Source organism: Heliangelus exortis, unplaced genomic scaffold (genome assembly GCF_036169615.1).
Source record: "Heliangelus exortis unplaced genomic scaffold, bHelExo1.hap1 Scaffold_135, whole genome shotgun sequence".
Lineage (NCBI taxonomy): Eukaryota > Metazoa > Chordata > Aves > Apodiformes > Trochilidae > Heliangelus > Heliangelus exortis.
The window spans coordinates 190,749-214,828 of NW_027285952.1; the positions used below are offsets into that span (position 1 = coordinate 190,749).

General features: G+C 47.0%; 2 protein-coding genes and 1 long non-coding RNA gene across 3 annotated transcripts in view; 2 read left to right on the forward strand and 1 right to left on the reverse strand.

The window, feature by feature from the left end:
* LOC139790750 (ankyrin repeat domain-containing protein 26-like) overlaps positions 1-24,080 on the forward strand; it is a 678,272-nt gene that overhangs the window by 128,283 nt on the left and 525,909 nt on the right. The window lies entirely within an intron of this gene.
* On the reverse strand, positions 7,360-8,257 carry LOC139790736 (uncharacterized). Its single transcript, XR_011723610.1, has 2 exons — positions 7,840-8,257; positions 7,360-7,406 (listed from the first exon to the last, which is right to left on the reverse strand). It is a non-coding gene; the product is annotated as an uncharacterized lncRNA (long non-coding RNA).
* LOC139790738 (ankyrin repeat domain-containing protein 7-like) lies at positions 20,265-23,632 on the forward strand. Its single transcript, XM_071732593.1, has 8 exons — positions 20,265-20,270; positions 20,530-20,703; positions 20,817-20,923; positions 21,335-21,472; positions 21,940-22,169; positions 23,128-23,161; positions 23,241-23,310; positions 23,567-23,632. Exons 1-8 carry the CDS (start codon positions 20,265-20,267, stop codon positions 23,630-23,632), a joined length of 825 nt encoding a protein of 274 aa, XP_071588694.1.

Below are 24,080 nucleotides of genomic sequence, written 5' to 3' on the forward strand. Positions count from 1 at the left end.
TACATTTACTCAAGTCTGAGCCACAACCAGAGAAAATTTACAATCATTTAGGTGCCCACATCCAGTGCTCCAAAAATCTTCTGGAATATTTCACTATTATCCTGAAGCCCAAAAAGGCCTAATAAAACTGTTTAGAGACAGAGTTTTAAGCCTTTAAACAGCAAAGGTATTTATTTGTGGATCCGGGGAACTCCCAGCTCTTGCTGGACAAAGAGTTCCGAGGGTTAAGGGAAAGGGTTGGGGTGTTTATACAGGAAAAGGGGAGGTTACAACATCGTTACATTCTCAATTAGGGTTAGGGTTAGGGTTCTTGCTGACTTCATTATATTGTTACAAGGCGATATCAGACCCTATCCATAACTTTCTTCTTATCTGTTTGTGGTGACATCTTTTATGTCCTTCTTGTGCAGATGTTCACATTCTTTGGTGCCCAGCTGGCGCCTAAATGGCCTTGGCAGTGTCTTGTTTTAAGAACAAGACCTACACTTTTAATTATCTTTGAGACAGAAGTTAATCCCGTTCTGGCCTTGTGTTTGGTTACATTGTTCTAGTGGAAAATGCCACCTCTCAGCTGCTTTGTTCACTTCCTTCTCAGTTTAACCCTGAATTTTACTGGTTATGAATACAAATTCATTTTCTGCATAAAGTAAATTCACACAAACAGCTTGGCCTGATCTCCTCTCCTTACAGGAGTTAATCCTGTCAGGATCTTTCTCTTTTTCAATCCAACCAGAATATCCAACACAGCAAGAGCAAAACCTAGAAACTCAGCAATACCAACCTCCCACTCTAATGTCAACACAGGACCTCTTGCCAGTACCAAATTAAAAGAAAAGTAGAACAGCCCAAAACAATCCAACTTCCATTTAAATCAAAGATCAGTGGCTCTACACTTTTAGAGAAATTCTCAGACACATTCAGCATGCGGTATTTCTAACCCATTAATTTTCAGGCTTTTAAGAAGAAGTGCAGTTTCATGGCCAGTGCTGTTTCAGTAGCAATTGAACTTGTCAATAGCAATTTCAGCTTCCTCTCTGACAGAGAAACTGAAGCAGGCTTTGTCTCTGGCAACACTGAAATGATGGCACTGCTGAAAGCAAAGGCAGAGCTCTGGCTTTGCATCCCCCCTTGCCTTTGGTGCCACCTCAGAAAGGCCACGCTGCAGGAAGCAGCTGGTTTATCACAGCTTAGTGTTGATGTCACATCCAGACAGGGCTTTAGACACCTGAGGGAAAAGGGCCTGCACAAGTGATCTAAAGAAAAAACTACCAAAACTGGTGGGGAAACAGCATTTAAGTACGTGACAAAAAAAAAAGAAAAATCGAATTAATGAACTATTTTCATATTTGCAGCCTTTAAACGCCTTCAGTAATTCCATCCCTTCCTTCATCTGTAAGAAATGATGCTACTTCAGTTTGTTCAGGTCTCCATTCCAAGCTGTCTACATCTAAACAATTTACATTTTTTTATACGAACCCAAACTTGGATTCTAGCACATACTTCAGTTCACTATTCCATTTTGGCTGCTTTATTGCTTGTTTTTCTTACCTTCTAGTTCCTGTCACTTTCCTAATTCCATCAGTCCCCATGGCCATGAGATGCTTCCTTCCCCTCTCCTCGTCCACAAAGGAATCTCTTCATCATCACCTTCCTTTTGTAGATCAACACTTCATAATCCAGTCCCAGCTCCATACAGGGGCTAGAAAAATGTCAAGCACTGTTTTCCAGAGGTTCCTCTTGGTGACCTTGAAACAAGGGGTGCTCTCTGTCCACAGCCCATGTTGGATGCCTCTGTATTCACGGGAGCCCTACAAAGATACACAAACAAGTATGAGCAAAGTAGAATGCATTCTCTCAGCATCCTCATTATGCTGGACATGCTCATTACTTTAAAAATTACGACTGAAACAATTTTCAGAAAGATTTTTATGGCGTAGACTGTTATATTGTGAGATTGCAAGAGTTGTGGAGAGTAATCATGGTGATCAGTGTTAACTTCATTTGAGTAAGAACTGTTCTGAACAGAACAGCACCAACTCTCTCCTGGGTCTAGCCTATCATTTCAAAGTACTGCTGGGTAACTGGCAGTCTCCCTTCTGAAAGTTCAGCCTGGAGTTTAACTCACCTACCCCAGCAGTGTCGTCTCCTTTGGGTCTGGTGTAAGAAGTGGGAGTTGGACCCCTCCATCCCTGGGTCCTCTCCTCTTCTGGGTAAACACACACTCGTCTTTTTCAAAAAGTACACTCTCCAGGACAGTGAGCAGGGACAGGTCTAGAAGAAGAGAACATTGTTTAAAACCACAAATATATTAGGCAGACCCATGGAGAAATGACACAAGCAATGGCTTACATTCCCTCCCCTGCTGAAACCACTCATGTCTACCTGGCAATACTGACAGCAGTCACAAGCTTGTAAAAGCTGCCTTCAAACTGAGCTAAGAAATTGAATTTCATTTTCTTCACAGATTTGGGGAAATCTGTGCACTACTCTGCCTTACTGACAGCACTCCCTTTCTTTAATACATCTCGTGCAGTTTCTGGTGCTGTCACAGTGTTGTCCCCAAAGTGGGTCCATTACCTGGTGTGCCACAAGCACAGACAGAGTCCAGATCTTTGACTTAACACCCAGTTCTGCACAGAAAGGGGAGCAGGGTGCTATTCCACAAAGCAAGCTGCATTTCCTGAATCACAAGTGAGACTTTTAGACCTAAAATGGTGAGAAAGAACTGGCCACCTCTAGGATGTTGTGGAGTCCACAGCCATGCTGCACACTCCTCAGGGTGAGCTGGGGGGGCACCCATCACACCCACATGGGGGATTGTGGGAAAAAATCCGCAGAGGCTTAAAGGACGACACGCAGTCACCAATATGGTTAAAGTGAAGTAATTTATTAACAGTGGACACTCGCTTTATATAGAGCCTTTGTTTATATAACGATATCTTGCAGGTGGCTATATCTTGGACACAAACTCTGTTCTCACAGAACTTCTGCCGGCTTCCTCATTATCGTGTTACTTCTTCTTTTCTACTGCCAGTTCCCTTATCTTTTTCCCATAGCTCATCTTTCAGTAACCTTGCAACTGGGTCTCAAGGCCCTTAGCTTACTCTAGCTAAAACTAAAGAGTCAGGATTGCTCACATGTCTGTTTTCTTCCAGACAGTTTCCCAACAGGGGATGAGCTGGGCTTCAGCAGGATTGGTCGGTGTCCCCCCTTGCAGCCTCCACCCTGTGATGAGTTGGGCTCTCTGGAAATATTTTGGGAGTCCACACTCCAGGGTAATTCAGATCACCTGGAATGATTTGGGGGTCACCCATCATGTCCCCTGGACCCCAGGATGGTTTGTGGGTTGCCAATTGCAGCCCAACACCACCAGGATATTTTTGATGTCCCCAGTCAGAGTCCCCAACCCCCAGGATCAGTTGGGGTTTCCAGGGCTGGAGTTGAGTCTCCTCCACTGCAGCCCGCCAAACCCTAAACTCTGGCACAGCACAACCTTGCAACCCCATAGCCCCAGCACCTGAAACCCTAGCATCCCATTGCCCCAGCGTATTGGAGCCCAAAGATACCAAAAAATGGAATACAGACTCCCTGGAGACCTCTGCCAGGGCCTTCAGGTGGCCCCTAATCTCAGTGATCACAGCTTTGGAGTGGGAGCTGAACAGAGCCACCAGCACACCACCAGCATCCATCTTCCCATCATCTGTCACAGCCTGAAAAAGTGCCTGGCTTCAACTGCTCAGGGATGAAAGGCTGAGGCACTCAAGAGATACTGCTCCCATTCAGTCCCAGAGTGCCCCAGGAGAGCCCTGACACCCCCAAATCAGCCCTGGGACATGAACACCACAGCCCAGATGTCCCCAGGGCTCAGGAGGGCTGTGGGGAGCAGGCAGGACATTTGGGGTGTCCCCAGTGCTGGCAGACAGCAGAGATGGAGACCCCAGGGGGAAGCCCAGGGTGATGGGGCCTGGCCCAGCTGAGACTTGGTTCCCATCTTGAACAATAAATATAGTCAGCCTATCCTTCTGATAGCCCCCAGGTGCTGGCTCTATCCTATACCTCTAACTACACAAACAGTCCTCACATTCCCACCTCAGGGAGTATTTCACCCAGATACACTCTGCAGGAACTATGTCAATTCTATGATATTTTGTGCATTAGCTGCCAGACCAATGCTTTTTGGTAATCATGTAGTTGTTGCTTAATCATTTCATATATGGTTTTGATCTAAACCAGAGCACTACTGTGCAAAACATTCAAAGATTTTCAGAGTAAATTAAGTTGGAGTGAGCCACCCATTCTTTGATGTTTTATCCGGGTGCTCAGACTTGCAGTCCATTATTAAAAGTCTCCAAGAATGGACATTTACATGTGTTTACATGCGTAACCCTTCTAAAAATCTGGTTTCAAGCTTTCTAATACTTGGTATTATTCAGCTCTCTTTAAGATGGCAGTTTCAGAACAATTACTTGCAGATGTGCACAACGCAAGGAACTGTTACCATCCCCAGAGTCAATGCAGACTTTAGGTCCTGCAAGGACATTTACCAAAATGTAACATTTGTGCACACTTCCCAGTAAGAGTAATGTCCCCAAATGTAAACCTGCTGGCATCTCCAGCATTAGTCAGACTTGCTTACCTGGATGGGCTGGGGCAGCATGGGATATTCTGCACCCAGGAGGTAGAATCCGGACCATTGACATTTCTGCCCCCGAGCCCACTAAAAATTCTACCTCCTGTTGCTGGAGACCTACTCTTATTTTATATCAAGGGCTCCTTTATTTCTCTGGTCCCCAGCAAGTAAAGCCCCTGACACCCCTAATCTTCCTTAAACATTCTCTCATCCATCTTCCTTTGTCTACAATCCCTCTTCATATGACCCTTCTTTTTGCAATAATAGCAAACTACTACATTCTTAGTCCTTTCAGGTGGCCCTGGAACTCTACCAGGCCTCTGATACTGTCCTGTATGCTCAGCCAGTTCCTGACCCATTAGTCTTTGACCTGCCGGTCTCTGACTTTCTCGGACAGCAGCAACCATCATTTCCACTGTTTGCTTCTCTGTCTCCTCATCTCTTCGCACATACACTTTCTGAGTCTCCCTCAACAATTCATCCAGTCAACAATTTCTCCAGCTTTTTCCTACTATCCATCCAAGATTTAGCCACAAACTGAGCTTTAACAAAGCCTCTCCTACTGGAGTACTTGGGTCCAGCCCTGAGTACAAGCTGTAAGTTCTTTCTTAACCTTTCTAACCACTCAGTAGGAGTTTCATCTTTCTTTTGGTGTTCCTTAAATGCTTTATTAATATTTTGCCCTCGTGGGACTGATTCCCTAATACCTTGAATAATTATAGTTCTCAAGTCCTGCATATGTCCCCTATGTACTGGATCCTGGTTATTCCAGTCTGGTTTTTGAAGGGGCCACTTAATATCGGCTGCAGGACCATGCTGATGTTGCTCATCCTGAATTCTCATTCCTGCCCTCCTGATCATTCCCCGTTCCTCTACAGTAAACAATATTCCTAAAATTGACTGCAACTCATCCCAGGTAAACACATTAGGTCCTAAGAATTGATCTACACGTTCTGCCACTCCTAAAGGATCCTCCAATAAATTTCCCATTTCCTTTTTAAATTCTCTTGCATCTCCTGAGTTCAAAGGAACAACCACATATCCCATACCAGCCTGCGGTCCTCCCATTGCAATTTCTTGTAGTGGATATAAACCACCCACATCTTTACTTTGTCTCGCCCTTGTTTGGCTTCTTGTAACCCGTCTCTGATCCACCGCTGAGGAATCTGAGTCTGAGTCCTCATCAGGGGGAGCACGGGGGGCTACCTGAACTGGTGATACTGGGGGCTGGGGTTCTGGAAGTGGAGGTGGCGGAATATATGGTGGAGGTGCAAGAGGAGTTTCTTCTGATTTAGGATTTTTCTTTTCTTTCTTTCTCCATTCTTTAAAGGGTACAAATTAATTCTTGTTTCTGACCCAATCCATAAACTAGCATATTCACTTTCTTCCAGGCTGAATGGTTCTTTTGATTTCACATATGTATTTAATGCCTGGCAAATCCAATCTTCAAATGACCCAAAAACGGGCCAATATAAATGATCTTCTCTAATTTGTTTACCTCCCCATACTTCCACACAATAATGTATCATTTTAATTTGGCTTTTACCCTGCCTAGAAGGGTAATTATTCCAATATTTAACCATTAACCCCAAAGGACTGTCCAGGGGTATCTGGGGAAGCCTAACTTGCGGTTCCCCACCCATGGGATCAGAAGGCTTGCTTTTCTTCTGTCCCATCTTCTGAGGTGCCTTCTCACACGCACGCTGACGCTTCGTCCTATTCGTGACCCAGCCCCTCACAGGGTGTGGGAACTGCACTACTAAGGACTCCGCATTCGCTTCATCCTCACTTGGACGTCTCAGAACACCTCATCCTCATCCCTATCCCAACCGAACGGATAACCGGCCTATACTCACGCGTCCCTGCATCTTCGTTCGGACCTTCGTGCGCAAAGTTTACGGGGTTTGCCGGCTCTTTCTTTACTTGCTGCCGAAATTTAGGGGTTTGTCGGGTAAAGGTCTCAATGAGCGTCCCGATACAGGGGCTGCTTTAAAGCGGGACGCCCCCCCCGTAAAGGGTCTGCACTGAGTCACCTTTATCTGAGTCACGGCACCAAATTTGTTATAAATTGGGTCCTAAAAAAAGCTGACCAGGACACGCCAATCAAAGAACCAATTAGAATTTATTAGCAAGCGACAGAAAGTAAAACAGCGCTGGGCGCTCGGGAGTCTCCGCTCTACCAAGACAGCGCGCTGCGGACTTAGGTTCCTTCCATTTTATAGTCCCTCGTATTCGGGTGCCACGTTCTGTTCTGCGCGTGTGCGTGTTGTTGCTAAGGGTCTGAGTTCTTCTTTTATCACCCTATAGATAGGTTTCTTGAAAAGTGGCTACACGTACTTAGTCACGTAGCATTCTATTTCCCAGGTACATTTTGCGGTTTGTTTTGTAAAGTACAAACATAAAATTTTTCACTGCTTCTATCTTACCTATATGAGTAAAATTACAAAGAAATATACCTTGCTTAAGGTTAAATGAACAAACATTATATACAATTCATGACAGCGCCCACCAGGACCCCTCCCAGCCTGTGCTGAAGATACAGAGGGGATCCAAGGCTGTGTCATTAGATACAGATTATTAAAGCTGGCAGACTGCAGGGCATGAGGAAGCAAGAGTGGAGGGGCTGGGACAACTGAAAAGCTATTAGACAATGTTTTCTGTCAGAAATGATAGAAATGAGGGACAGGCATCAGTGACAATGTTGATGTTCAGCAAAAAAAGTAAAACAATTACCAAATGGGCCACTGAGACATTTCACTTCACTGCTTGATAGGAGCTGGAAATACATCAAGAGTAAACTCACTGAAGAGATTTTTTTCATTGGTGGTGATTTTCGCAGCTGAATCAGACACAGAAATGCACTGAACAGGCAGCTGACAGAAACTCGACCCCCAAATTACCAACAAATAGGACTGCGTGGGGATACCAGATTTAGAATAAACTAGGTTTAATATTAAACAATGTCTTTCTTCCAGTAACAAAAGAAAGAATTTTTGTGCCTTGTAACAGGCAATGGTGCAACAAAGTGAGCACGTTATCCTACTGGAGATTTTCCTCTCAGAATTACAGGATTTTGGGACAGCTGAAACATTACAGGCATGCGTGACAAAGCTACTGGCTGCCTTTTCCTTGTGAAAACAGGGACAGAAGAGGGAAAAATATTCCAGCGCAGTCCACCTCCAACCACCAACCAACACAGGTATTCTTACCTCTAAATCTCCTGCTCCACAATGACAGGCAGCAACCCCGCTTCTTCCCGTGACACTCCACTCCTCCTCAGAGCCAGGGACTGCAGGAAGGCTCAGCCAGGGCTGATCTCCTCCCCCCCGGGAACAGCTCCCTGAGCTGACACGCAACCCCATCTCCATGCTGGCAGGAATGGGTGCCTGAGGGCTCCCTGTGGCAGGGCCGACTCAGGAGGGAGCTCCACGGCTCTTCCCAGCACCCGATGGATGTGGATTCTGAGGAGCAGGTGGCAGCTGGTGGGAAAGGAGCAGAGGGGAACAGCAGCCCAGCAAGGAGCAGGAGGAAAGGGGGATGGGCTGATGGGCTGCCTGACTTTCCATAGAGTGCGGGCAGGAGAGGGGAGGGAATAGTGACCCCTGTCAGGCCCCTCAGGATCACAGACCCTCCTTCATCTCCAACTCAAACTTCCTTAGTTCCTCCGCTCCAACTATGACAGGTACCTTTTTTCCTATCAGTGGGAACCTCACCAGACCACCATCACCTCCCCAATAGGATGGACAGAGGCTCAGCAACTGCGTCTGCCAGCTCCTCAGAACTGGTGCGTGGACCCCGTGAGGCCGCATAAACTTGTGCACCTGCAGGTTCTTTAGATGGTCACAAACCTCTTCTTCTCCCCCAGTGGGAGCTCTCTGGTTGTCCCATGCCCTGCTTTAGATTCAATTCATACTGGAATGGATGTGGCTCTCCTGCTCTGCTCCCCAGCTGCTCCAACCACCTCTCTACTCCCCCTAGGGTATTTGCCCTTGCTTCCCCCCTCTGCATGCTTCCTCCTTCAGTTTGAGGGCTTTTAAGAGCTGCTGGCTTATCCACGCCGCCCTCCTGGAGTTTTTTCCCGGTGCGGGATGGGGAGTCTGGGGAAATGGCAGCTGCCAGCATGGGCCGGGAACCAAGATGGCCGCCGGGCAGCCCCCTGCATGCCCCGGGACTACAGCTCCCAGCATGCCCCGGGACTACAGCTCCCAGCATGCCACGGGGCACTCCTCCTTTCCTGCTGCCTGAGCCCGCCCGACCCCGGGGCTGCCCTGGGCCCGGCCCAGGTGGGAGGGGGAGCAGGAGGAAGGGGATCTGGGCAGGGAGAGAAGGCAGGAAAAAGAGTGGTGAGGAGCGGGAAAGAGATGGTGGGGAAGGGGGCAAAGAGGGAGGGAGGGAGGGAGGGAGAGGAGAAGGGCGGGAAGGAGGAGAGAGTGGGGGTGGACAGAGAGCGGGCCAGGGGCAGGCCAGGGGCCTGAGAGACAGAAAAAGCCCCAGGAGAGGGGAGTGACAGAGGGGTGGGAGAGGGAGCAGGAGAGAGGGGAAAGGGCGAGGGGAGAGGAAAGGAGAGGGGAGGGAGAGGCAGGAAAGGGGGGAGGCTGCAGGAGAGAGAGGGACAATAAGGCCAGAAGAGGAGAGGGAGAGACAGATGTGGAGAAAGAGAGAGAGAGAAACAGCAATGGCTCTGAGAAGAGGCAGGGAGGAATTGGGAAGTGTTGAGAGGGAGACAGCCAGTGAAAGCCGAAACTTGTGATGGGCAAACGACAGAGAGGGAGGGATGAAGAGCTGGGGGCAGGGAGCTGGTCAGAGCCCCAGAAGATCAGTGATGAGCAGCTGGGCCAGGCCCCATCACCCTGGGCTTCCCCCTGGGGTCTCCATCTCTGCTGTCTGCCAGCACTGGGGACACCCCAAATGTCCTGCCTGCTCCCCACAGCCCTCCTGAGCCCTGGGGACATCTGGGCTGTGGTGTTCATGTCCCAGGGCTGATTTGGGGGTGTCAGGGCTCTCCTGGGGCACTCTGGGACTGAATGGGAGCAGTATCTCTTGAGTGCCTCAGCCTTTCATCCCTGAGCAGTTGAAGCCAGGCACTTTTTCAGGCTGTGACAGATGATGGGAAGATGGATGCTGGTGGTGTGCTGGTGGCTCTGTTCAGCTCCCACTCCAAAGCTGTGATCACTGAGATTAGGGGCCACCTGAAGGCCCTGGCAGAGGTCTCCAGGGAGTCTGTATTCCATTTTTTGGTATCTTTGGGCTCCAATACGCTGGGGCAATGGGATGCTAGGGTTTCAGGTGCTGGGGCTATGGGGTTGCAAGGTTGTGCTGTGCCAGAGTTTAGGGTTTGGCGGGCTGCAGTGGAGGAGACTCAACTCCAGCCCTGGAAACCCCAACTGATCCTGGGGGTTGGGGACTCTGACTGGGGACATCAAAAATATCCTGGTGGTGTTGGGCTGCAATTGGCAACCCACAAACCATCCTGGGGTCCAGGGGACATGATGGGTGACCCCCAAATCATTCCAGGTGATCTGAATTACCCTGGAGTGTGGACTCCCAAAATATTTCCAGAGAGCCCAACTCATCACAGGGTGGAGGCTGCAAGGGGGGACACCAACCAATCCTGCAGAAGCCCAGCTCATCCCCTGTTGGGAAACTGTCTGGAAGAAAACAGACATGTGAGCAATCCTGACTCTTTAGTTTTAGCTAGAGTAAGCTAAGGGCCTTGAGACCCAGTTGCAAGGTTACTGAAAGATGAGCTATGGGAAAAAGATAAGGGAACTGGCAGTAGAAAAGAAGAAGTAACACGATAATGAGGAAGCCAGCAGAAGTTCTGTGAGAACAGAGTTTGTGTCCAAGATATAGCCACCTGCAAGATATCGTTATATAAACAAAGGCTCTATATAAAGCGAGTGTCCACTGTTAATAAATTACTTCACTTTAACCATATTGGTGACTGCGTGTCGTCCTTTAAGCCTCTGCGGATTTTTTCCCACAATCCCCCATGTGGGTGTGATGGGTGCCCCCCCAGCTCACCCTGAGGAGTGTGCAGCATGGCTGTGGACTCCACAACATCCTAGAGGTGGCCAGTTCTTTCTCACCATTTTAGGTCTAAAAGTCTCACTTGTGATTCAGGAAATGCAGCTTGCTTTGTGGAATAGCACCCTGCTCCCCTTTCTGTGCAGAACTGGGTGTTAAGTCAAAGATCTGGACTCTGTCTGTGCTTGTGGCACACCAGGTAATGGACCCACTTTGGGGACAACACTGTGACAGCACCAGAAACTGCACGAGATGTATTAAAGAAAGGGAGTGCTGTCAGTAAGGCAGAGTAGTGCACAGATTTCCCCAAATCTGTGAAGAAAATGAAATTCAATTTCTTAGCTCAGTTTGAAGGCAGCTTTTACAAGCTTGTGACTGCTGTCAGTATTGCCAGGTAGACATGAGTGGTTTCAGCAGGGGAGGGAATGTAAGCCATTGCTTGTGTCATTTCTCCATGGGTCTGCCTAATATATTTGTGGTTTTAAACAATGTTCTCTTCTTCTAGACCTGTCCCTGCTCACTGTCCTGGAGAGTGTACTTTTTGAAAAAGACGAGTGTGTGTTTACCCAGAAGAGGAGAGGACCCAGGGATGGAGGGGTCCAACTCCCACTTCTTACACCAGACCCAAAGGAGACGACACTGCTGGGGTAGGTGAGTTAAACTCCAGGCTGAACTTTCAGAAGGGAGACTGCCAGTTACCCAGCAGTACTTTGAAATGATAGGCTAGACCCAGGAGAGAGTTGGTACTGTTCTGTTCAGAACAGTTCTTACTCAAATGAAGTTAACACTGATCACCATGATTACTCTCCACAACTCTTGCAATCTCACAATATAACAGTCTACGCCATAAAAATCTTTCTGAAAATTGTTTCAGTCGTAATTTTTAAAGTAATGAGCATGTCCAGCATAATGAGGATGCTGAGAGAATGCATTCTACTTTGCTCATACTTGTTTGTGTATCTTTGTAGGGCTCCCGTGAATACAGAGGCATCCAACATGGGCTGTGGACAGAGAGCACCCCTTGTTTCAAGGTCACCAAGAGGAACCTCTGGAAAACAGTGCTTGACATTTTTCTAGCCCCTGTATGGAGCTGGGACTGGATTATGAAGTGTTGATCTACAAAAGGAAGGTGATGATGAAGAGATTCCTTTGTGGACGAGGAGAGGGGAAGGAAGCATCTCATGGCCATGGGGACTGATGGAATTAGGAAAGTGACAGGAACTAGAAGGTAAGAAAAACAAGCAATAAAGCAGCCAAAATGGAATAGTGAACTGAAGTATGTGCTAGAATCCAAGTTTGGGTTCGTATAAAAAAATGTAAATTGTTTAGATGTAGACAGCTTGGAATGGAGACCTGAACAAACTGAAGTAGCATCATTTCTTACAGATGAAGGAAGGGATGGAATTACTGAAGGCGTTTAAAGGCTGCAAATATGAAAATAGTTCATTAATTCGATTTTTCTTTTTTTTTTTGTCACGTACTTAAATGCTGTTTCCCCACCATTTTTGGTAGTTTTTTCTTTAGATCACTTGTGCAGGCCCTTTTCCCTCAGGTGTCTAAAGCCCTGTCTGGATGTGACATCAACACTAAGCTGTGATAAACCAGCTGCTTCCTGCAGCGTGGCCTTTCTGAGGTGGCACCAAAGGCAAGGGGGGATGCAAAGCCAGAGCTCTGCCTTTGCTTTCAGCAGTGCCATCATTTCAGTGTTGCCAGAGACAAAGCCTGCTTCAGTTTCTCTGTCAGAGAGGAAGCTGAAATTGCTATTGACAAGTTCAATTGCTACTGAAACAGCACTGGCCATGAAACTGCACTTCTTCTTAAAAGCCTGAAAATTAATGGGTTAGAAATACCGCATGCTGAATGTGTCTGAGAATTTCTCTAAAAGTGTAGAGCCACTGATCTTTGATTTAAATGGAAGTTGGATTGTTTTGGGCTGTTCTACTTTTCTTTTAATTTGGTACTGGCAAGAGGTCCTGTGTTGACATTAGAGTGGGAGGTTGGTATTGCTGAGTTTCTAGGTTTTGCTCTTGCTGTGTTGGATATTCTGGTTGGATTGAAAAAGAGAAAGATCCTGACAGGATTAACTCCTGTAAGGAGAGGAGATCAGGCCAAGCTGTTTGTGTGAATTTACTTTATGCAGAAAATGAATTTGTATTCATAACCAGTAAAATTCAGGGTTAAACTGAGAAGGAAGTGAACAAAGCAGCTGAGAGGTGGCATTTTCCACTAGAACAATGTAACCAAACACAAGGCCAGAACGGGATTAACTTCTGTCTCAAAGATAATTAAAAGTGTAGGTCTTGTTCTTAAAACAAGACACTGCCAAGGCCATTTAGGCGCCAGCTGGGCACCAAAGAATGTGAACATCTGCACAAGAAGGACATAAAAGATGTCACCACAAACAGATAAGAAGAAAGTTATGGATAGGGTCTGATATCGCCTTGTAACAATATAATGAAGTCAGCAAGAACCCTAACCCTAACCCTAATTGAGAATGTAACGATGTTGTAACCTCCCCTTTTCCTGTATAAACACCCCAACCCTTTCCCTTAACCCTCGGAACTCTTTGTCCAGCGAGAGCTGGGAGTTCCCCGGATCCACAAATAAATACCTTTGCTGTTTAAAGGCTTAAAACTCTGTCTCTAAACAGTTTTATTAGGCCTTTTTGGGCTTCAGGATAATAGTGAAATATTCCAGAAGATTTTTGGAGCACTGGATGTGGGCACCTAAATGATTGTAAATTTTCTCTGGTTGTGGCTCAGACTTGAGTAAATGTAAAGATGGAAAGTGACTGCATGGCAGCACTGTGTGTTGGTGTTTCTGTTCCTTTCCATGTCTGTATATTTCTATACTACCAGGACTGGCATTTCTATTCCTACAGATATTTGATCTCTTTCCCTTGTCTTGCCTTTGTTACCCAAATTGAGAAGAAGTTCTTCCTCCCTGCTATCTATTGATAATGATTTGTAAAGTTCTGTAGGGTGAATTTGGTCAGAAATTGTTAACCAGCGGAGGAAATTCCAGTGCTCTTTGTTGATGGGGAAGAGAAGTGTCTTCCTTGATTTTTAGTTAATAGACGTCCAAAATAAATTCTAGTTTTAATTGTAATTTTTCAATAAAATACCCGATTGGAGTAACTCTCTTTCATAAATAGATATTTACACGTGGTGTATTTAGCTTTTGATTCCATTCAAGGTCCAGATGATTCAGGTGTAGTCATTACAATCCAGTTTTGAAATAGTGCTCTTGGCCTGGCTTTGATCAGAGGTTTGCTTGCAGATGTCACTGGACTGAAGAAGTTGCATAAGATGGAGCTGAAGCAGTTCCTGCCCGTTTAGGAAAGACAGCAATATGGGCCAAGAGCAGTGCTCCTTTTTTTCCTTGCAGACACAACTGGCTTAACTTAAGCTGTGCCTAGCCAGTTCCACTTGCTCTCCAGCTCTCCTTTTTTTTAGAATGTTTTGTTTCTCACAGATTGTCTCTTTTGCTAAATGTAAGTTCTTAATTGACGTTTGGTGTGCATGTCATAAATCATGGTTGCCAATCTCAAAAATGTTGGCGTTTGAAGAGACTGAGCTTTTAAACAAATGTAAGAGTTCAGAATCAAGGACAGGGGATTAAATAGGAAGGAAAATGGGTCTTTCTGAAAGCTCCTTGAGGACTGTAGTTTCATTTAGTGTTGAATGATCAGTCAGCTTAAATTACTAAAAAGAGCTAAAGCTGATGTTTTGTGATTGTATCACACTGCAGCCATACGTTGTTTGCTTTGTTTGCAAACTTTATAGAATTCATGAAGTACAGATACAGAGCGTAGGAAAAGTGACGTGTAGTATTTGTGGAGGATGCAGGAAATTTTTGTAAGGTATTTTCCTGCAGTTTTTCAGATAACAAAGCCTCATGTGGGTGTATAAAGAACTTGATGTCCTTGTATCTGGAAGAACACCTGGATTCAGGGCATGGAGCTTCAGTGCCTTCAAAGCTCTGTGCTCAGTGCCCAGCGGGCTCTGGGAGCAGCAGTTGGAGTAGAATGGATGGGTTGGGTGCTCAGGAGGTGGGGCTGTAGTCTCTGTGCTGCTAGGACTGGAGCTGGGCTGTTGCTGACTGGTGCAGGTTCTTCCTGCTACACATGCATTAGCCTGGCTTAGTTAGCAAGAACAGAGTTCCTTCCTTAGGAGAGATGCAGGCCGGGTGTAGTTAACGTGGGTGGATAGTGACTGATCTCTAGGGTAAGATGGTGGCAGATACTGAACTCTGGAGGCTGGTTGGACACTGGTGGCAGGGAGCTAAGTTAAGAATCTTGTCTCCTGTCAGCCTTCCCTAAGCCTGAGACCATTGCTGTTAGTGACGTGTTTCTTAAGTGAATTTAGAGAGACTTCCTCACACCTTACTCTTTCACTGCTGTCTTCTAGAGAGTTTGCATTGCTGAGTGTATTAAATAATTCTGGTGGGAGCACTCAGGCAGAAGAAGTTTAACTGTTTGGCCACTGAAGCTGTGGGAACACCAGGGTGTTTTGACACAGGTGTGAAGTTCTGAAATGTAGTACAGAATCAGTAGTGTGCACCAGAAAAGAGAAGTCACTTGCCTGTGGATAATCTAGTGTTGAAATCAAGGGTCATCAATGTCATTGGTTTACTGGGTGGAAGGTAGTTGAACTGCATGGAAATTTCAGATTGTGATCTTCATTTTACAAGACTGTTGCTGTTTGTGGCTTGTTAAATCCTTCTGATAGATCTCTTGATGTTCTTCTCTGCTGCAAAATAGCAACCTCTCTCTAAAAAGAGTTGTGCACTCTTGCAAGAGTGTATTTCACAGAGTCACAGATTCATCTGGTTTGGAAAGGATCTCTGAGCTCATCAAGTCCAACCCTTGATCCACTGCCACTGTGGTTACTAGACCATGGCACTGAGTGCCACATCCAGCTTTGTTTTAAAACCTCCAGGGATGGAGAATCTACCACCTCCCTGGACAGCCCATTCCAATGTCTGATCACCCTCCCTGTAAAGAATTTTTTCCTAATATCCAACCTAAACCTCCCCTGGCAGAGCTTAAGTTCATCCCCTGTTGTCTTACTGGCAGCTACTCGGGAGAAGAGCCCGACCCGCAGAGCAGCCCTGGTGTGTCAGCTCTTAAATGGCAGAAATCTCCATGTGGGTGTTTGGTTTTGGTGACTTTGGAACAAACACCATTACAGGCGTTCCTTTTTGTTGTGTTGGCTCTGGCCTGTGCTTTGTTTAAAAAAACAAACACCTCTTTTTTGGAAAGGAAAAGGGAAAAGCTTTTTCTTGGTTTGCTGGCTGCAATTATGAAGGGTTGCCTTTGTTATCAGTACTCATTTGATTGCTTGGCCAGGGAGGTTTGAGAAAATAATTTTCCTGAAGAGAGCCCAGTGAAGCACAAAAGAAAGTAAGTGTCCTTTCACTATTAGGAAATCTAGGAATAAATTAAGTTACCTGGCCACAGCATGACTATTATTTTCTTGTTTCTTCGTTAAAAACACCTATGGATTTGGTGTAACTAAGAAAATCTATCAAAGTTCTGTGCTTTGAGTGTGTAGAGCATGTAGATTCTGAAAAAAACCTCACAGCAAAATCAGCCCATTGTGATAAATGGCTGAGTCTCTGGTAGTAGCAAATGAGACTTAGTTTTATTTCAGCAAATAAAGGCAAAGCAAACAGCGCTGGGTGCGTGGGGAGTCTCCACATTAAATTAAATTAAAATTAAAAGTTTAATCTTTCGGCTTATATTCCATACTTTAATACATATTCATATTTATTCTAATGCATATCTGTGACTATCCTAATACATATTCACGACTATTCTAGGAACAGGCTGGATTATGTTTATTAGTTCTTGGGAGAGGCAGGCCTTCAAAGGCACGTGCCCGCTTTTTCTCTGAGGGTCTTTTTAACCCCCATCTTGTGGTCGTTGGATGAAGTCAGTGTCTGCCTCAGTTTCCCCTCTTGTTGCCCTTCGATTCCACACATGAGCTCCTTCTCTCCTGTGCAACGCTCTGCAGTCAGCAGTAAAACCAGCTTAGATTATCACAATAGGATGTACATTGGAGCCTTTTTTAGGGTACAGGAACTGTGCATGTCTTGTTTCCTGTTCCCCTAAGCCTTGTGGTTATACAAGGAAAGGTTACATCTCATTCCCCTGATTCAACATTGTGCCATATCCAGGTCTCAGGTGTGACCTGGGTGCCACATCATGACCTCTTTGCCGCACAGGCCCAGTGCCCGTGTTCTAGAACCCTCCAGGTCCGTGGCAGCCATCAGAGTCTCTGGTGGTCTGTAGCACCGGGCAGCAGCCATGGGTCACCATGGTCACCATCTCTGTAGGCATCCAACCCATGGTGGTGAGTCATGGAATGATGGAATGGTTGGAGCTGGAGAATCCTAGAATGGTTTGTGGCAGCTGGGTGTCCTCGGAGGGACATGTTGGGATCCATCCCATCTCTCTGCCTTTGCAGCCCATCTCCAGGAGAGCATTTTTGGGAGGCCCTGAGCCAGGTCTCACCCAGGTCCTGGGGGTTGCTCACTCTTCTGGTCCTTGCTGGAGGGATGAGCAGGACTTTTCCACTGTTGTCTTGGCAGGAGGTGGCTGTGGGGATGCTCCACAAAGAACCACGTCCCTGTGGGCTGCACACCAAGCAGGGAGAAACCAGGAGTGGATTTCCTGGCTCTGGGGATGCTCCAAAAGAGGGGAAGAGGGGCTGGAGTAGATCCTTCCAGCTGGGCACTGATCTCCACTGGAGCTGCAGGGAAGAGGAGGAGGAGGAATTCAGTGCCCAAGCGGAAAAAAAAAAAAAAGGGAAGAAAAGCCTCAGCAGGTGGCATCAGTGATGACTCCATCATCAGGAACAGGAGGAACAGGAGGAGGAGAAGGAACAGGAAGAGGAGCATGATGATGATGAGGAGGAGGAGGTGGCTGGTGGAGTTGGTGATCCCTGGTGTCCTGGTTTGGGCCAGGATAAAGGTGATTTTCTGTCTCTTGTAAGTAGTTGCACTTGTTGAAATTAACAGCAAGTTTCTCAGACAGTGTGTGCTTCTAGGACTGATAACACTTGATGTTACTGCTAGAGGCTGGTATGCAGAGCCAAGGACACTGCTCAGCTCTGAGGAAAACATTTTACCCTCCAGAAGGCATAAAGAGGTCCCACCTGCAGCCCTCCTTTGGGGAGGAATGGACAAGACAGATGCCAGAATTGACCAAACAGAGGATTCCATCCCATACACCTCATACTCAGGGTAAATTTGAGGGATCACGAGGGCCAAGCCATGCTTCCAGCTTCCGGCTGCCTGCCCTTCCTGCCTTTCCCGCTTCCCTTCCTTCACCCGGCATCCTGGAAGGATCCCATGCGTTCCTCTGCCTGTGGTCCTGATCTGTGCCAGCCCTTATCTCTGTGTTCCTGCCTCCAGTTCCCGACTGCTGCCGACTCCAGGAGTCCAGCCTGGACTTTCCCAGGGCCGCCCTGCAGCCTCGGTGGTGACGTGAGAGTTATTGGGGGAAGAGGGGGGAAGGAACGTGGTATCAATTTTCCTCTATATTTTTCTATTGATCATTACTGCTTCATTAAAGTTGTGTAGTTTAGTTTCCCACCCACAAGTCTCTCTCCCTTATTCTCTCTCCTTTCCTTATCAGGGAGGAGAGAGATTAATAGAGAACATCTGTCACTCGGTTTAATTGCTGGGCCAGTGTTAAACCGTAACACCTGGTTTAGGGGTCTCTCTTCTGGGGGTTTATTTCAGGATCCCCTTTTTAGGAGTTCCTGATGTGGGGGAGTGTTCTGGGGGTCTCTGGTTTGGGGGAGCCTGGTTGGGGGAGCCTGGTTTGGGGGTCTCTCAGTTGGGAACTCAGTGCTTTGGGGTCTCTTATAAGGCCCCCATTTGGGGGCTGAATTTTGGGGGACTTCATCAGGGAACTGTAAGATGATTTTCTGTGTAGCTGGGTGTGGCACATGTAGCATGGTGGGGGTTAACATTTGTGTTAACATTTTCCCCAGAGTTGTCCTGCCAAGGAGAACAGAATTCCTGGTAAGCCAGGAGAATTCTAGATGTCCATTTCCCTCTAGTTATGGGTTAGACTTGTCTAAGGAAACAACCTGTACTTGTGCAATGGCAGTGGAACTTTTGCAGTGAGCTCTGTGCAGTCAGAACAAGCTAGTTTGCCATTTAAACATGTGGTGAGAGACAAGAAGTGGTTGTGAAAAGATGGGATAAGCTGGTGACAAAGAGCTTGCAGCTCTCAGCACAGGGTTTGATACCAAAAGCCACCACACACCAATAAAAAGAGCGCAACTGCATAGCCCTGAGAATCCTCAGTACAGCCAGCTGGGCACCAGCCACAAAAAAAGCATGATTTTTTACCCTCTCTAGCTCCTCCTTTTAATTGGTTATAAAAAAGCCTCTCCTCAGGGGGAGAATTTTCCACTTTGAATGACTCATAGAGGTGGGGGAGAGCTTCTCAGCTTCTCTCAGATACTTAAGGGACCATTGTCACCTGTAGTGGCAATGAATGAATGCTGAGGCTTAAACCAATGCAAGGTTTAAGGATTAAAGGAGCCTTTTCCTTTCCTTTCAGCCCCCTCCCCCCGCCCTGTGAATTGGTTCAGCCCCTTCCTGCCCCCCCCCCTTCCCCCCGGCAGGTGGTTCGGCCCCGCCCACCGTTGCCCCTGGCGACTGCCGTTAGGGGCGACTCTGCCGTTGTGGCTCCTGTGCTGAGCTGCGCTGGGCTGTGTCTCTCCGGCTGCTCCTGGTCCTTGCTGTTGGTTTGCTCCTATCTCCTGCCTCGTCCCTGCCTTTCCCCTTGCATCCACCTCGTCCTCGTCTGTCTCTTCCCTCCCCTGTCCCTGCCTTTGCCCTTCCCCTGTCATTAACCTCCACCCCTCCGGCTCTGCCGGCTGCCTCCTGCTGCTCCCGCAGAGCTGTGCCCCGCACCCCGCAGGGCTCCCGGGATGGGGCTCTTCAGGAGGAAGAGTCATCGTCGCTACAGTACTGTGCTGCCCAGTTACAATCCTGTGTGGCCCCGTGCTGCTGCTGCCAGCACCAGCGGCCCTGAGATTGAGGAGAAAGATCTGAAGAGGCTGCACCATGCTGCTGCCCACGGCCACCTGTCCTGGCTGAGGTTCTGGCACTCGTGGATCAAGATTTGGGGCATTGACTGCCGCGACAGGGAGAATCGGTGAGGGGCTGTGGGCCGCTGCTGGGACACCTCGGGTGGCGTGCGGGAGCATCCCCCCTGCAGGGTTTGTGTGGGATCCCCTTGGAGCTGATTGCTTGCAAAGCAAGATGTGCCCTGTCAGCTGGGAGGGGGAACTCGAGAGCTTTCCAGTGCTGGGAGCTGCTGGGTGGGCGCCAGTGCTCCTGGAGGTGCTGGGCTGCCGCTTGGCCCTGCTCTCCCTGCAGGGTTCTCAGGCATCCCCAGGTCTCTCCTGCCCTGGGATGGGTGGTGCCACAGCTTTGGTTCTTTTGCGTTAAGCTCACATGTTTAATTCTCAGGACACCTCTCCATCTGGCGTGTGCAAACGGCCACACAGAGGTTGCCAGATTCCTTGTAGAGCACGGCAGCCAGTTGGATGCTGTTGATAATTTTGGGAGAACACCCCTGATGAAGGTGAGTGGGAGAAGTTCTGCTCTTGGAAGAGGGGCTTATCGACTGTGCATGAAAGGAGAGGTGTCTGGCAGGACTCTGTACGCAGAGCTGTGCGGAAACACGCCTGTTGGATTTGGAGTGGAACAGGCACCTGTCAGATCATCTTTGCAGGTGCTCTTCTTTCCCAGTGGTCAGAAGCTGGGCGAGCTGTGATGGAGTGAAATGTGAATTCTGGAAGTCTTTTTTTTTTTTTTTTTTTTTTTTTGTGTGTTATTCCCAGGCAGTACAGCTCAGAGAACAAGACTGCGTGACTTTTCTGCTAGAGCAGGGTGCTGACCCAAATCTTGCAGACATCGATGGCAACACTGCCCTCCAGTTGGCCATCCTGGCTCATCATAAAAACCTCGTGAGGCAGTTAATCAAGCATGGTGCCAAACTGGATGCCAAGAATAAGGTAAATGTTTCTATTTCTTCAAGAAGTCCTTTCAGAACGTTGCATCAAAATTTTTACAGATTATTTTTTTTTTACTTTGATTATTTACATGATGCATTTCTCTGACTTTTCAGAAGGGCTGTACCCCACTAACTCTTGCTATCACTGAAAAACATGAGGTGATATTAGAAGATCTCCTGAAAGCAGGAGCTGATGTGCATGCTCGAGATGAGCATGAAAGGTAAGGGGTTTATCCAGGAGAAGGAGGGGGGGCTGGAAGAAGGAGGGGGTCCAGGAGGAGGAGGGGATCCAGGAAGAGAAGGGGATCCAGAAGGAGGAGGGGATCCATGAATAAGAGGGGGTCCAGTAATAAGAGGGTATCCAGGAATAGGAGGGGGTCCAGGAAGAAGGAGGGGATCCAGGATAAGGAGGGGGGTCCAGGAAGGAGGAGGGGGCCCAGAAGGAGGAGGGGGTCCAGGAAGGAGGAGGGGGGTCCAGGAAAGCAAAGACTTTGGTTTGCTCCTTGAGTGTTTATCCAAATGTGTTCATTGTAAAGGAATGGAGAAAATACTTCTGAGAGCAAGCAGGAATGAAAATAATGACTGTGTCTGTGTCAAATGATCCATGGCATTGCATGTTTTGAATCTTTCAGAACCCCACTCATGATTGCTGCTTCTGTTGGGGAGATGTATTTGGTCAAAGTTCTCCTTTCTCACGGTGCCAATATTTCCCATGAAGACAAAGATGGGAGGATAGCTGTGGATTATGCTGATCTTCATGGCCATTTACGGTAAACTTTGAACTTTATGATTAGAATAAATGGTGTGGTCTCTTCCTCTTCCAGTAAACCTCTTCCAGTCTTATTTTCACACCTTAAAGTCTCTCTTCCCTATTCCCTTTTTATCTTCCTTTGGGAGGGTGGAAGGGGGGGTAACCAGAGCAATTCTGTCACCTGGTGTTTGGTTAGAACTGAGATTATCTCAGGTGGTTATGTGTGCCTAAAAGGCAGGCTGAAAAAATGTTCTGAGCAGGAGTTAATTACTTGGAAGGTGGGAATGTGCATTTATAGGGCGAATGTGACTGCAGGGAATGCTGGAGTGAGTTCTGTGTCTATTACCCCTAACAAATACTGAGGAGTTTATGAATTTTTATAAATATTTGCAGGGGGGGGAGGGGGGTGGTAATAAATTGGTGTTAACTGTTGTGCCAGCATGTGGTTCTTTTTACCAATTTTATTTCCTCTCTTTCTCTGTCCAGTGTAAGTCAGTACCTGGCAAAACTGGAGGACACAGCAGAAGCTCCTGCAGGGGATGCACTTGGATCTCCCGAACAGGCAGGAGCTGCTGGAGGGATAAAAGAAAAACCAGACCAGGAGAACAGAGGAGAAGCTCCTGCGTGTGATACAGAAGATCCCAGCATAGTCATCACTCCTGAGCAGGCAGGAGCTGCTCCAGTTTTTTGGGGTGCACCTGCTGTGGACAGAGGAGGTAGGATCCTTAACTATGGAGGAGCTCAAGAGGAAAATGATGTGGCCTTTTCTTGAGGTGGTTTGGGAACGTGCTGATTTGTTACTTTTTGGCCTTGTCAGGGCACCTGTGATTTGTTGGCAGGGTTTAACATTGGCCCAGCAATTAAACTGAAATAACAGATGCTCACTAGTAATTCCCCTCCCTGATGAAGAAAGGAGAGAGAATAAGGGAGTTATGGGGTGGAAACTAAACTACACAGCTTTAATGAAACAGTAATGATAAATAGAAAAAATTACTAAATATATACAAAGATACAGGAAAATTGATACCACGTTCCTCCCACCTCTCCCCCAGTAACTCTCCCGTCACCACCGAGGCTGCGGGGCAGCCCTCGGAAAGTCCAGGCTGGAATCCTGGACTCAGCAGCAGTTGGGAGCTGGAGGCAGGAACACACAGATCCAGGCTGGAATGGGTCAGGACCATAGGCAGAGGAACGGATGGAATCCTCCCAGGATGCTGAAGCAAACCGGGAGAGGGGAAGCAGGAAAGGCAGGAAGGGGTTTGACCCTCGTGATCCCTCAAATTGGAAATTTGAGGAAAAATTGTCTCAGAAAAGTCACTGTTAGCAACAAGCAATGCAGTGCCTGTGTGTACTGTCTCTTCTGGAACATAGTTTGATTTACAACAGAAATGATGCTTTTTTTTTTTCCACCCTCAGTGATTTTTTTAATAAAAAAATTACACTGCTTTGTGATCAAACACCCAGCTCCTTCAGTGAGTGTTTAAAATCCAGTCTATGCTTAGGAGAACACAGAGCCCTAGAAGGATCCTAAAGAAGTCATTTTTTAATATCAATGAAATGTTGTCACCTCAGACTCTAGACTGCGACCTGTTGTTCTTTGAGGTTTTTAAAGTGTACTGTTTAATTGCTGGCATTTCAAATCTAATGTCAGCATGTCATTTAATCTTTGAACAGCCACAGAAAACCTTTGTGAAGGAGGCTCAATAAGGTGAGACTTTACAAACCCCTACCATTTGCTTGAGGGGTGATTTTAGAGACACAGCACTGATTTTGCTTTGTTTTTTAAGGAGCTCTGAGACTGAGATGAATGATATCACTTGGAAAGATTCTGAAGATTCACTCCTTTTTACCCCTAAGGTATGGTGCATTTACAGGAGAAGTGTCCTTGAAAAATAAATCTCTTGAAGGCAAGTTTTCTCTGGGACTGAAAGAAACAGAAGTTCCAGCCAGCATTTTTTTCTTCTTAGAAGCCATCTCTGGCCTTTCTTCTGCTGTCAGATTTTGCTGAAAAACCTGTAGCTGTGGCAGAGAAAGCAGTAGATTTGTAGTTTGGGGCCAAAAGTCATAGGTACACAGTCACATTATTTTATTTCTTCCTGTTCATTTGGATCAGCATCTGTTGCAGGGGGATTCTGCAGTGATGGGGAACTTGAGTGTGGCGGCTCAACCCACTCACTAATGCTGGAGATGCCAGCCAGCATCTTTAGTTTTAAGATGATTCCATTTTCCTGCACTGATTTAAATAGAAATAATGCATTTTTCTGCTGTGATGTTTGAAATTTAGGGATAATGCAGAGGCTGGTTTGTGCAGTGAGTCTGGTGATGCTGAGAGTTCCTTGCAAGTAAGAATTCTGAAACTTTGAGAGCTGAATTTTACTATAGCTGAATTTTACTGTAACTGAAATGAAGCTGGGCTGAAGTGGGGAAGGGCTTCTCAGGGGCTGTGAAGAAGCAGGGCTGAGACTGCGGACAGGAAGAAATCCTTTCTGCTCCTCCAGATTTCCATGGAAAAGCTGAACGCCTTGTAAATGAAAGCTCAGCAAAGTTTCCCTTTTTTCTTTTCAATAAAAAAGCCTTTTTCAAGGAGTCATTTAAAGGCAAAGAAGATGCTTGCTTCTGCCCTTTTA